General features: G+C 30.8%; 1 protein-coding gene across 2 annotated transcripts in view; it reads right to left on the bottom strand.

The window, feature by feature from the left end:
• LOC106682016 (uncharacterized) overlaps positions 1–15,059 on the bottom strand; it is a 26,866-nt gene that overhangs the window by 7,467 nt on the left and 4,340 nt on the right. For both annotated transcript variants that reach the window (XM_014422642.3, XM_014422641.3), the window contains exons 2-3: positions 5,967–6,069; positions 1,128–1,304 (exon numbers count right to left, since the gene is read on the bottom strand). In XM_014422642.3, coding sequence (XP_014278128.1) covers positions 1,128–1,304; positions 5,967–6,065 — 276 coding nt within the window. In that variant the 5' untranslated portion in view covers positions 6,066–6,069. The remainder of the gene's footprint in view (positions 1–1,127; positions 1,305–5,966; positions 6,070–15,059) is intronic.

Consider the following 15,059-nt stretch of genomic DNA (forward strand, 5'->3'; position numbering starts at 1 on the left):
CTCTTTTCACTTTTCAACATTTACTGCTGTTGTATTTTAGGTAAGGCAAAAAATGAATTTTTTCTAACCGTAAAGGTGTGCTAGCTGAGAAAAGCACCAAGAAGGCATTTTAATGGGAGTATACAGAAAATTGGAAACTTTTATTGGGTGGTCTTTTTAATTCTGGACAAAATAAACTCAATAAAAAGAAAACAATTGAAATCTATTCATTGTAAATTTATTTCTAGGTAAGAATCTAGATGCACTCCACTTTATCTGACTCTCGACTATCCGGTCTGGTAAACATAAAAATTATATTAAAATCTATGATAATATAATAATCTTTAAACACTTACTTGTTATGTATACAAATATATATAGTATATTTCATAATTTAATACTTTAAATGTTATTAATTTTAACACAGTTAAGCTACTACCAATACTTAACGGGTTATTAACTATAAACCTAAAAATGTACCGCGGCCATTTTGAAAAGTTTGCCATATTTTCCTCTAGAGAGTGGTAATTTTTTTATTTCATCTTTTGTAATCAGTATTACAAAAGAATCTACTGAAAGAAAATAATTTGAAATTATTTCTAGATTAACTTAGAGTTTTACCGGAGTAATAAAGATGTTGACTCATTTGAAATTAAGGAGCCGATCTTTTAATTGAATGATCCCCAAGTTTATATTATTTAGATATATGTAACATAAAATATGGAAGAGTGTTATAGTTTAATGAACAAGGCATTGGACTCATGTACCAGTTTTAACAAGATATTTATTTTCTTTTATATCATTCATGAATGAAATTAGAAATTCGAATGGTTGGGGCATTCCCAATATAATTAAGAGATAACTTGAGCTTCCACTGTATTTTAGGAAAAACGTGGTAGTTGAACGTTGATGTTAGTCACAAGAGGGTGGGTTCGATCCAACGTTTACTTTAGTCAGTTGCTACTAGGCGACACAACTGAGCAGTGATTAATCTGGCTTGTGTTTAATTTAATCATAATATAGCTTCTTCACTGGCCTACTGAGTATAATTAAGATGGTGCTGGTACTCATTTTATATTATTATATATTCGCTAATCAAAATAAAAACTTCAAATATAGCATGCAGTTAAGTTAATTAATGATATTACCTGAGACTGAAGCTTAACAGGTGCGTGTACTTGATGCGGGGAAGGGCCATGTAGCTTGATGGGCGGTGACATGCTGCCTGGAGCGCTGGGCGAGATGCCGGCACACTTGGAGGCGGCCACTTTCATCTCCATTCTCACCTCCTTCACCACGTCCTGTCCGAAGCAGGACTCATAGACCTGTAACATCAATGTCCCCTTCTAATCTCTTCGTTTAGCGTCTCCGGCTGCTACTGGAACGAGCCGGAGAAAGTATGAGAAAGGGATTATTCGAGGGGGAAACCGCTCGCCATCTTGCTAAAGAAGAATGAAGATGGACGTCATGATTTCAGGTGCTTAATGGGATAATAGGATTCCTTATTGGGAGGAAAGAAAAGATATGATGGATGCGTTTTGTTTTGCTTTCTCTCTTCGGAGTAGTTAAAGAAAACGGCGTAAAAGAGGAGACGGTAAGTTAACGAATATGGTCTACTACTACAGTTCTTTTACTATAATTTTCGATAGTATATTCTCTAAATAATTGAATAATTGTAGTTATTATTTATTTTAATAGTATTATTGTCTTTTGTTACAAACATTATTTTTTAAAAATTTATTTATTACAATTTTCTAAAAAATAAGTGGAATCTAAACATTGATAGACCACCAATAAAATTTCTAGCGGAAAATATCACGAGGCCATCTTCTTTTCAGACGCCTAGAAAGATTATCATCTTAGAAAGAAGTGGATATGTGTGGTTTGGGAGTTTATATTGGAAGGAATGGTATCTGGTTCTGGTCGATTACTATTAAACTCTTTGTTTTCATGTAATAGTATTAGTATAAATAGATAATAAGGTAACAGGTTTCCATGTGAACCTCCACAAAATACTTTTTGAATAATCGTAGTCCCAACGTACAATACGCCGTACATCTGCTAATACTAGTGCTGTAACATCATGCGGCTTGAAAGATGTTTGAATAAACACGTGTAAGTACCAACTACCTGTTCCTCGCAGTTTCACCCTTATCAACTTTTGATTATACTTGCCTGTTTCATCCACATGATTAACTGAATAAAATCCAAAATTTATGTGAAAAACAAAAGGATCAATCATTAAAAAAATAGACTGGACAGAAAGTAGCAGTGAAATGTCCATAAATCATCTAGGTAAACTCCGTGTATAGTTGGATGTTTATTTTAGGATAGATTTATAGTTTTAGATTAATTCAGAAAACAATTTTTTCGTTTCGATAAAAAAATTATTTAAAAACATTAGAGTACATTTTTTTTGTTTTCAAATTCAGCCTTCCTTCACTTCTACAGCATAAGAAAAACAATTATGATACGATTCACTATCAAGGAATGTCTTGGTGATAAGGCAACGTAGCTATACAAGTTATTCATTATATGGTTACGATTCCTTTACTATGGGTCGTAGTGTGATGTTACTGCCTAACACTTTCAATTAGCGAGTTCAAGCAAACAAACTGTTCATCTTTATATATTAATATAGGCATAAAAAAACTTAATATAGTACAAAATACTTTTATAATATTAGTAGTCCCAAAGCAAAATACGCTGTACCTTTGCTTATACAAGTCAAATTTCGATGGGTTTTCTTCTGTCTTATAAAGAAGTGATCTGCACAAAAATATTTTTTTTTTTTCGTTCAAAGAAATAGACTATTTAGCTATATATGATTGTATAGATTTTTCCCCCCATTATAATGTATCTGTTTTTTTATTAAGTTTTCCTAGACATCTCGGGGACTCTTTTCTTTGTTAATTACATCCGTATAATTTATATTTTTTCATATTTATAATTAGTCTTATTTTCACTTAGAGAATTATTCTGTTTAAATCGTTTGCACTATAGCTTACCTGGGTATGTAGGTGAGACACTACATAACTCAGTTAGTGATAGTACCCCTTGTCTTCTTAACCACTCAGTATATTCAATTCAACCTTTAACCTAGGTTTAAGAAATAAAATGCTAAAAGTAACACAGTGGACCAGTTAAACGATAGTTGAGTGAATTCAAGCCTAACTATGGGCGCTCAAGTTCAAGTAACAGGAAATGAAGAGGTGAGAAAATCATTTTGTGCCGCCTCCGAGTCGGGCGGAAGAATTTTCCCACGGATATCTATAGCCTGGTCAGAAGAGCATCCCCTGTGTCAGGTGTAGTGACCATACGAATTCCTTGCACTTCCTGCCCTGCCCACTACCTCTTCTTTACCGATGCTCCGTCAATGCGATAAGGAATGATGAGCAAATCGATTTAGCTCAACGAATTTCCGACATCGCGTAATGTGAGGATTAAATTACGTTAGAGGTGACGTGAAACGCGAGATTCAGTATTTCATTAAATTCTTCTCCCTTCTCCCCTGAATTTTATACCTATGAAATCATGCTAAGTACACTCTACATTCGAATGTTTATAATGATTATTTTGGTGCTGTACATATATTTATATTACATACACAGTGCTCAGCTACACAATTCAGTATATTTAAAATTAATTTGCGATAAACATTTTTATATTTTGTCTCAGAAAAATGCCGATTAATATTAAAATCTTTTGAATATCCATCTTATGTCATTTTTACCTTTATTCTCTTGATTTTTATTTAGATAATTTTTTATCATGTTCGGCTTATAGGGGTAGATTGATAACTCCCGAAGGCCGATGGTCTCCCCTGATCCCTGTTTGGAAATTTTTTGAAAAAGTAACACAAGAAGTAAACAATAAAGAAGTTTTCCAATTACATGGATCAGTATAGGTTCCACTTATTTTGTTTTTTGAAAATTCCTTTTTCTGGAAAAGATACTTTTCTGAATATTTTTTTTTAATTACCTATATTTCAAGGTTAATTATTTGTCCTTTGGAAATATTATAAAGTGAAATGGGACGAGTCGTTTTTGAAACATACTTGTTTTCAGAAAATTAGTTTTTAGCATGAGTAAGCGAAAGTAGTTGATAAAATTTGATAGAAATCATACTGTCCCCACGTCTGCCTCAGTTCCCGACTTTGAACTAAATCGAACGTAGTATTTACAGAATTTATGTGTTTCAAGGAAAATATGTTTGTGCATGTATAATTGAAACTAGCGGATGGTTAAAACCTAAACCAGACCACGACTAATCTTCGACCTTCCTCTAAGATTGGACCAAATTTTGTAAGTTCTGAGGAAAATACAGTTCGAATGCATATACGAAAGTAGTTTACTGAATTTAGTGAAATTAATAGTACACTCATTTTTCATTAACTCCTAACTCAATCAGATGAGTCAAATCAGACTGGTGTTTGACATACAGGTTTAAGAAGAAAAAGTCGTTTGTTATTGACTAAGCGAAAGTAATGAGTGATAAAATCTATATGGAATTAACTAGATACTAACCCGCACAATCTTTAAAATTTCATAAAAATTGGATTTATCGTTTGATAAAAGGCCCAATACAAATCGGAGTATAGGCCGGCATACACATAGCCAAATTTGTTCCTGGATGGATAAAACGCAAAATATGAATGCTGATTTTTAATCCTGAGATTAAATATATTTGTTTATTCCTGCATGGATTGGAAGCTCCCTACCCTTCTGAGGTCATTGGCTGTCCAGGCATTAATAACACTCTTTTGTAAAACTTGGTTATTTATAGATATTAATCCTACGAGCACAATATTTTTTCTAGTGATTATTTTTTATTGTCTGTGAAGATACACAACCATATTTAGTATTTTTTTTAGCAGCCATTAGTTAATAATAAAACAAATAATTATTTTTCAATTAAAAACATTTAAAAGGTTAAATATTAGATTTCCTTGTTAACGACTGAGAGCACGGAATATCTCATCCGTCAATGACCGATAAATCTATGATTCGTTCCTGACAAAAAATAAAGAGGATACTGGTTCCCGAAGCTTATCCGCTTTTGCGATCTCTGCCGGAGCCATTTTTTTTATCTGCCATTATCATCGTGGCAATAGCCGGTCGTTCGAATGGAAGGTGAGCTTTGTTCCCTTATCCGGGAACAATGGCACCGGACGGCCTTCCGCCATTAAAAAAATTCCTAAAAGTGCTGTGAACGACATGGCCTTGAAAAGGAAAGTGGTCCTCTGGGCCGGATTAGCAATTGGAACGGTAGTCCACTGATAGGGATTCCTACAAGTTATCACTCTCGAATAATAATTATTATTTAATCACATATAACAATATGAAAATGGGATAGATTTTTATGTGTATGTATTGTTATTTTATTTAATAATATTACTTTTTATATTTCATATTTTTATTTTATTCTATGTTTATTATAGTGGGGGTAGGTGAGGGAAGATGTATTAGTTAACGGAGAAAATTTATTTAATCACATATAACAATATGAAAATGGGATAGATTTTTATGTGTATGCATTGTTATTTTATTTAATAATATTACTTTTTATATTTCATATTTTTATTTTATTCTATGTTTATTATAGTGGGGGGGGGTGAGGGAAGATGTATTAGTTAACGGAGAAAATTGAATTTATAGAAAATATGGGAAAAATAAAAATAATAAGGAAAAAACGTACAAAATATAGGAACAAAAAAAAAAAATCACGTATCACTATTATATATTATAAATTTACTGTAATATGTCTATACACTATAAGAATAAAAACAAAAAAAGTTGTCCAACTAGGTATATGTACGCTGTGTATTAAGTAACCCAATATAGTTGGGAGCACAACTTTTTTGAATAAAGTTTTTCTCTCTCTTCATTCATCACTTAATGAATGATTTTGGATTTAACATTGTTATAAATTTATATTTTAATTACTATAAATTAATAATATGTATATATGCTTAAATGTTATTATACCTTCATCATCGCGTATTTTTTGAGGAATTTATCATCTCCAGAGAATGCCGTGGTGTGGTAGATGCCAAACAGCACCAAGAATGCGGTAGATATCTTCATTTTTCTGTCAACAAAAATATAATTTTTATTACAAACAATAATGTTATTAAGGTGATCATAATAAAGGATATATAATAATATAATAAGTTTTTTATTTAGTTATGAATTTCCAGTTTCAACTTACAAATATTTAGTTATTTGTATTATTTTTCTCGTAATAACTCTTTTATAGGTTATCTTCTTTACTTCATTATTTAAACAACTTTTCAAACATTTTGCCCATTATCAAGTTCGTAGTTTTTAAATATGTGAAAAAAAAATTGTTTTTATATCACAGATCCGGAATATAACAGTTCAAAACATTTCTCTCTTTTTTAAAAATTAATTCTTAGTATTTTCACCCCCTTTGCTATATCTGTCATATATTTATTAAGCCCATAATACTCTTTGCACGGTGAAAAATGGGGTGGAAATAATTAGGATTAATGAAAAACAATTAGACAAGTTTCCAATTTTTATATTCAAAATTTATTTATTACTTTTTTTAATATTTGACTATCAAATAATTGAGAACTTCGTACGACGGGCTACACTGGAAAGAGCTCAGTTGGTTAACGTGTGACCAATACCAATACCAGACACTGTTTGTTATAAGTTTGATATTATTGTTTTGTTTCTTTTTTAACATAAATGCCATACTGTTGTTTGAAATTATTGATTTGTTAATAGTATTATTTTTAGGCCATATAACTTATTTATTAAAACGTTTTGATATTTATGTGTTTTAGTTTAAATTACTCAGAAGATTCAACATAATGGATATTTTTTACATTGTGTGTGTTCTTAATTATTGAAATAAATCCATTTTTTGTATTTTTTAAATAAATAAACACATTTAAAAAAAATAAGAATAGTGAACTATAATCAGAAAACTGTTCTAAACATTGTTTGGATGATTAGAAAAAAGTAAGAAAATTAGTTGTGAAGTGTTAATTTAGAAGAAAAGTGTTAATTTTTTCGGAATAAAAAGTATTTGTATTATTTTTTTTTTTAACTAATCACTCTGGCCTGAATATATTGGATACTTGTATGGAAAGCCATCTGCATTAATTTTTTTCAATTCAGAAGATGACCTTTTCAAAGAAATCCAGCAGATGATTACATGCCAACATTTTTCCTATCCTGTTCTAGTATTTTAATTAATTTTTGTTCCTGTTTGAATTATTAAAAAAACGCCCTTAAAAGCAAAAAAGAAAATCTCGATTTAAATCAGAAAATTAATCTACATGCCATTGTCAACAACGTAAAAAGCGGCCTTAATGCTGTAGTCATTAATTGTAACTATGAGCTTGCTTTTTTTTTTCTATATTTAGTCCATTATTGATGCCTAGTCTTCAATTCATGCTTTCAGGTTTACGTCTATTAAACTCTTCAAGTTTTTTTCAAAACAAGAAAAAAAATGGACTGTCCTCTTTTTTTCTCGATAAAATTCTTCATCACTTGTTCATTCCCAGCCCTTCCTTAAAGCTGGACAACAAATTGAGAATTACGCCTATTGACAGAGTAGCGGTGCCTGTGCTGTGGTTAATCGGGACCTTAACGGCGCTCCAAACCACCTTAAGAAGGAAGACAAAAAAATTGAAAAGGTTTTGGCTGCTCAAGCGTTACGCTGTACAGATGAGGTCCCTCACCCACAAGTCTTCCGCTGGGATCCTCCGAGGTCGCCCTAACTCCTTCTTCTATAATGAGGCCTATAATCGGCGAGCAAGTGACTTGATGGAGAACACTCCAAATATTAACTTATTTTTTGTATTGATGGCGAAGAATGACAAGCAAATTTTATTCTTTTCGAAATAGCAAATTGAAATTACTTCATAATTGGAACTATGGTGACATAGTTTTATTTCCACCACGCAGGTTCTCAGTCTTAGTTATTTTGCAACGTAGCTCGATAAAAAAATAAATAAATCTGTACCACTAACACCCATGAAGGGTCGGGGATGCAGTACTTTGTAAGGAAGTACTGTTACTAGACCAACGGTTGTGCAAGGAGGTGATTTGTTCAGAATCATGAGGCTGTCGAACCCACAGATATGACCCACGGCTACAATAACCGAATAAATAATTATTGGCCACAGCTGGATTTGAACACAGGTTCTTTGAGCTAGGAGCCTTACCACTGAGCTACTCCGCTCCCACAGTAGCTCGATATAAATAATTGTATTTTTCAAATACCGCTCTTATCGCCGTTTCAGGATCTACTGAAGGTAAGACAAATGTGGCTCTAATTACGCCTCTTATTTTTGATGTTGTAATCTCCTTAAGGAATTGTAACGTTATGATCTCTTTAAGATATTGTAACGTCGTTTTCGTACATCTACTAATACTTGTTATGGCCAACATATGGTCCACAAATCGATAATTGAAATATATGATTTTTATAACGTCAAAAACAAAACAACTTCTCTCTATTGTTTTTTAAACTAAAAAATAGACAACTCCTTAACGTCTCACTGCATACACATATCTTCTTCATTTTCTCCTCACTACGCACTCGTAGTTGCCAGCATTCTGGCCATCTTCGCCAGCTAAATCATTCTAGCCACGGCGGGCGGACTTCTTCAACTCATCCTCCAAGAGGACAAGGCGGGCGGACGTACGTCCCTTTTGTCGATCTACTTCCACGAGAATATCCTCTGAGAACAACTACAACCGGGGCCTCACCAATCACCGGTGAAATAAGACTTTTTTTTTATCTTTTGTTCAATTAACTTAATTTTATAATAGTGTTAAGCTTTCCTTTTGTTTCTAGTGGTATATTTTCTATTCTTTTTTATTATGTTTACTTATTTAAAAATACAAAAATAACAAAATTCGACTATTCTTTTCTTTTCACGGTTGGGCTAGTAAAGGTTCCTTTTGAACCCCTACCCGCCGTAACACTTGTTATGAGCGAATGTTGGATATGAATCTAATGTTATTAACCTTAAAATGGTTCTAAAGGAGGGCAGGATTGGTAGTTCTACACCGATTACTAATTTTAGGCAATTTAACAATCTTATATAAGTAATGTTTTGTTTAAAGTCTCTTCCCGAAGTTAGTGAATTATTTCCAAAGTAAAATAATCAAAATCGTTATGTAATGTGAAGCAGATGATGAACTCCTGAAAAAATCTGACCCTTATTGGAGACCAAATCACCAAATCACCTCCTTGCACAACAGCAAATCTAGTAACACCACTTCCTTACAAAGTTCTGCAACCCTGACCCTTCATGGGTTGTACCAGTACAGATTTTATTTTTTTATAATGGATGTATTAAATATTATAACCATTGCAGAATAATAAAAAAAAGAAAGTTTATAAACATAAAATCTGGTTTAATGTTTAATCTTGAAAATCATTACCCGCATTTTTATAACCCTCATGAGTGCAATCATTATAGTATCAGCAGTTAAATATTACGACTTATAATTAATAAACCTCACAGTTTTATTGATCCGGTTGCTGAGTTCACCATTAAACGTAATAAATATTAATTTATTATATTTCGCATGATTCCTCCCCCCTTTTTTTTTCAAGAGTTATGGAACTTTCGAAATGAAATTATGACATTAAAAAGCACTAAATCCAATTATTTTATCCCAATAATTGAATTTAGTACTTTCTAATGTCATGAAAAACCTATAAACTTCATAAAAAGAGTTTACAATAAAAAAATATAATTGATTAAACTATACCATAAAATGCAACGATAGATGTAGTAAAAGGGTTATTTATTAACAAATAGCAGCCGGCTTTGCTATCGCTGTTGAGCATGTACATTATTTGAACACTATTGGAACTTATGATATTATACTTATATTATTATGATTAATATATAGATAAAGTGATAAGACGGTAACTATAGTAACATAAATTGTAACAGCTTATTTTGCTGTATAGTCGTTAACACTGGTCCAAATTATTTTATTTTTTTCTTATTCTTTTATACTATTAGATTATCTATGATGTTTTTATATATATACTTCATAAAATATGAATAGTTTTTATTTATGAACCTTATCTGAGTTTCAATATTACTAATTTTTAATTTCTTTGAAAATTAATTTATTTTAGGGTTTCAGACGACTCTAAAAACGAATATGATTTGTTTTTAATAATAAAAAAAATGACCTAATTTACCGAAATCCTTATTATGTTTTTTTTTCAATTTTTAGTGAATTAAAAAAAATAATTGAATCAGAAATATTTGTTTATTATTCTTTAGAAAGAGACGAATTGATCGGCATATAATAACCATGAAAAAAAATAATATTTTCTGAGCTAACAGCGAACAGACTATAACCTTCAGGAGAAAATTTTAAATATTTAGCAAAACTCCCAATTACAATCTGATGAACGGTATCGCAATGCATAAAGTACGGACAAACAAGTATTGATTTTTATAGATTAAAAAATACTGTAAAAAATAGATGGGGAGTTTGGGGGAAAAAAAATGTTACTTGTTAGAAAATAAAAAATAAATTATAGTGCTTCAGTTTTGCTTCTGATACATTAGAACTCATCCTGTGTTTTAAATTATTCCATTATATTTTATTTTTTATTTTTCAGTTCAAAAATTGTGATCAGTATGGTATTTATATTTTAAACAACCAATGCCAACATAGCGGCACCAATTCTATCATTCCTTATTTTCAGCTTTTTCTTCTTTAAATTTATCTATGAGTTGACAATAAATGATGCTTCATTAACTATAAAATTCAAACACGACCATACGTTAAAAAAAATTGTTGATTTCAGACGTTTTAATATTAATTAAAATATTTATTTTAAAATCATAAAATGATTTACCCCAAATCAATGCATTCTATGTCATAAACCATTTACCTGCTTCTACCAAAAGGGTTGAGCTAATTTTCTACTAGTACCTTAAGAGTTCCACCGCTTAAAAAAAAAATTGGGAACCATTACTCTATAAAGTTGATATTTGGTCCTTCAACAGATTGGGTAATAAATTTGGTGATTGACTCTGAATGCTGACCACATCACATCCTTTTATAACATTTCGTTTAGAAACAGCATATTCTTAGTGACTGCTGAACCGAATATCCTCTATGTAGGTTTATATAAGTAATTCAGTTTGAGGCTACTTTTTGGTAATACTTAAAATTCCGAAGGTGTCTACTGAGTTCTGTTTAAAAATCAGACTATGCTCTGTATACCTCAAACATCCGTTAAAACGGTTTTCTAGTTTTGTGTGTCATACGAAAAGAGCTAGCTGATAGGGTGTTATATAGTATATTATTAATAAAAATAAATGAAGAGTTTATATTTGGTTGTTGAGTCTGTATGCCAACCAGATCACCTCCTTGTATGACAGTAGTTCAAGTAACAGTACATCCTTAGTCACTACTGAACCCAATTGACGTGTTGGAATGTTTATTTTTTTAAGTAAATCTAGTGGATTTTCAGTTGTGTTTAAGTTTCCTTTTTGGAGAGATTTAAAATTCAAAGCTTGTTTAAAGAGCTGACTATACTCTGGATACCTTAAATATTCACTAGTTTTGTTTGTCATACGAAAAGAGCTGAATGTTAGGATACTATAAAGAATATTATTATTAAAAATAAATGAAGAAGATAAACTTGGTGGTTGAATCTGGTTATTGACTAAAGTTGTAAGATTTCGCCTAAAATCCGAAATACCATCCTAGTTTCCACAAAAATACACTTAAAATTTATTTTTTATAATATATTAGGGGGAATCCCTGTCCACCTAACGATGGTCCATTCACCATTTAACCTCAAATTTTACTACCGTTAATTTAATTGTACTACTCATTGCTCAAATTGTATGACTGCAATTTGCATGTAAAATAAAATATTACTCGGTGATCACAAAACGTTTTATATAATAGAGAGAAATATAAAAAAAACTTTTTTTTTTATTATTCTGTGTTATTTTTGAATGAAAGAATTTCTCCAAAAACGAGTTAAATCACATGCGATATAAAATATTGGAAGAAATTCTTTCATCTTAGGATGGTGTAATGAAAATAATGTTATATACAAACAACTGGAAAATGGAGGCTTAGTATTGGAAATCAAGGCCTCAGTTTTAAGTACATAACCTGCAAGTGTATTATTCAATTCTATTAACATTTTCATTTGTTTATATTTATTGTAATCTATTATTATTATTATTATTTATTATTTAATGATGTATGTTTTTAATAAGCTCTTAGTACCTGTCAGAGCCATCAGCTAGTAAATGACTCTTGATTAAGAAGGACGTTACAGTTAAGTGAAGACAATCTCCCCGCGTGCGGCAGTAAAATATTTCCCCTATACACGTCTCTCTTAATGGGAATGTTTCCTGCTTTCCAGCGATTTGTATGGGAGTGGAGATATCCCATAAGTGGGCTATCTGGAAGAAACTAGGTTCATGACGGGTGATTAACTAGTCTACAAGTACTTTCCCACTATGAATGATTTACATCAGGAAGCGGCTTGCTTTTATAAATGAACGAAACGTCCTGTCATAAAGTTGCTCTATCAACTAATTATTGTTATATCCTGGAGTTCCGTTGTAGAGATGGGAATAAAATGAGATGAGGCTGGCTGTACCGTTAGCTGAAGAAGTTAATATTACAATCAAGTTTTATTTTTATTATTATTATTTTTTAGGTCCTAAAACTGATTTATGTCTATTGGTGAATGTAAAGATAAAAAAACTTGTACCGTTACAATCCATGCAGGGATAGATGCTCAAGTACTTTGCAAGGAGGTGATTAGTTGGATATTCTCAACCGCCAAAATTTATTCTTCGATTGAAGGTACCTATTTTATAGAGGCTGGAGTATGCCCCGGGAGGGCTTTAGGTTTATATACATTTATTAATTGAATTGGCAATATTGTGAAACACACACATATCGCCAGCCCAATGCAAAGATGGAGTATATTATCTTCGTGTGCCTTATGATTCAAGATTGATGATATCAGCTAATTTATGCCACTCTGGGCTTTTTCGGATGACATAAAATATTGATCCAATATTTCAGTTTCGAGTGTCCTCTTTTCTGCACAACGTGATAGCTGAGGACTTTGGAGGATCCTACATCGCATGTTTTAGAATGTGGTGGGTTTGGTTACCACCTGTCTGTCAATATTTATTCATCCCGAGAAATGAATCTTGACATTCCCACATTTGGGCTGTGTCTCCAATGGATGACTAAACTGGTGCATCTGACCTAAGTGGGTAAACTTGTTACACATTGATCGTAGAAGCAGTTATGGATCGTGAAATCATGCGGAAATTTATCTTTTAAGATTTTTACCATAGTTTAATGATTATTTTATTTTTGGTAGTAAACAACGTATTTGTTTTGACTTTTTATAATTTCCTGTTGTTTAACCCCGCGATATATATCTTTGGGTTTTTGATAAAAAAATTTGATATTCATTGTCATTAAAGATAGACTATATTGCCAAATCTAGGTATAAGTTCACTTTTTTGCGTTATTCCTGATAATATTACTTCCTCGTAAGACTTAAAAAAAAAGCTTCTTTATTCTTGTATACAATATTGATTGGAATAGATAACAATTAAATATATTTAATTGAAAAAAAGTATTAATTTTCGCTAAAATCACATAAATTCAAGCCAAGAAAATTTAACAATTTTTAGGGGGAAGGGGGAATATCAAATCATCAAATTAGTGATTATATTATCACTTACTACATAAAATCTGTGTCAACCTTATTTTCTTCATGGCACTCTTACATTTTCTTTATGAAAAGTGGAAGTTGTAAAGTGTGACGTTATTGAAAACGTCTCCATGAAATTGACGTTCCTTCTTCACCGGAGAAAGCAAAAGTCCTTTACTGGAGTGACAAGTAGATAATTGAACCACACCACTTTCAAACCTATTTAAAACTTTTAATTTTTAATATTATTTTGAGGCATCTATTTATTTAAATAAACGATAGCGGAATGATAGCTATTTAACTGTTGTAATGATAGTTAATATAAAAAATTACTTAACGTTAATCGAGTTGTTGAGTGGAAAAATGGTCTGTGTCAAACCTGTATTTTTGAGTTATTAAAAACTATACAGGAAGTTTTTCTAATGTTTCTGTTAAAAAATAAAAGCTTTGATGTAATGAAATAAAAGTATATCTAGATATTTAAAAGCTTATTTTTTTTTCTTCCTCGTACCCTCCTGACGAAATAGTTTATTGAGTACATACATGTAGGAGGTAGAGTTATACCCGTATGTATATCTAACTACCTCCTATATGTATATGATTCCTTATAGATAAGTTAGTTTTTTATTAGAAAAGTTGATTTATGACTATAAAAAAATATATTTTTGAAATTGACTGAACATCTTTTACCTACGAAATTTGCGTTTGCTAAAACCTGCTTAGAAATGTATTTATCAACTTTTGATAGAAAATTTCACAATTTTTTTTTAATCCTGAAACAGCCGCCCTTCCTAACTAACTGTTCTTGGCTGACTCATACATTTTTACTAGTAATTATACTAATATAATAATTTTATATAGTGTTATAGTAGTTTATGTTAAAGTAATCAAAAAGTGGAGTGAAATATTGACTTTTTTCTACCAGACTCATAGTTTAATCTTATCTACTCTATTAGGCTTTTTAATTTATTTTTATTTTTATTCCGTAGGTTTTAATTTTTTTTTTAAATTTTCTTATAGTTTAAAACTAGAAATATGAAATTCAAATCACTTCACTACATCATATAATTTTGATTTAATTTTTTTTGTCTTGAGTATAAATTATTTTTTATTATGTTTTGATCATTTTTCTTTTATTATGTATTTGGTATAGATTCATATTTTTCTTTATTATTGTTATTTTAAACTGAGTTTTTTTCTTTTAACTCAGTGAGTACGATTGTTTTTATATATTTATAAATATAAATGCATTTTCAATTTTTATTTTGTAGTGCATAACTATATTTATACACCTATTCATTAAGTATTTAAAAATATTTTGCAGTCAGTAATTAATTAAATTTTTTTTT

This window comes from Halyomorpha halys, unplaced genomic scaffold, assembly GCF_000696795.3.
Source record: "Halyomorpha halys isolate HHAL.00 unplaced genomic scaffold, Hhal_1.1 Scaffold383.1, whole genome shotgun sequence".
Classification (NCBI taxonomy): domain Eukaryota; kingdom Metazoa; phylum Arthropoda; class Insecta; order Hemiptera; family Pentatomidae; genus Halyomorpha; species Halyomorpha halys.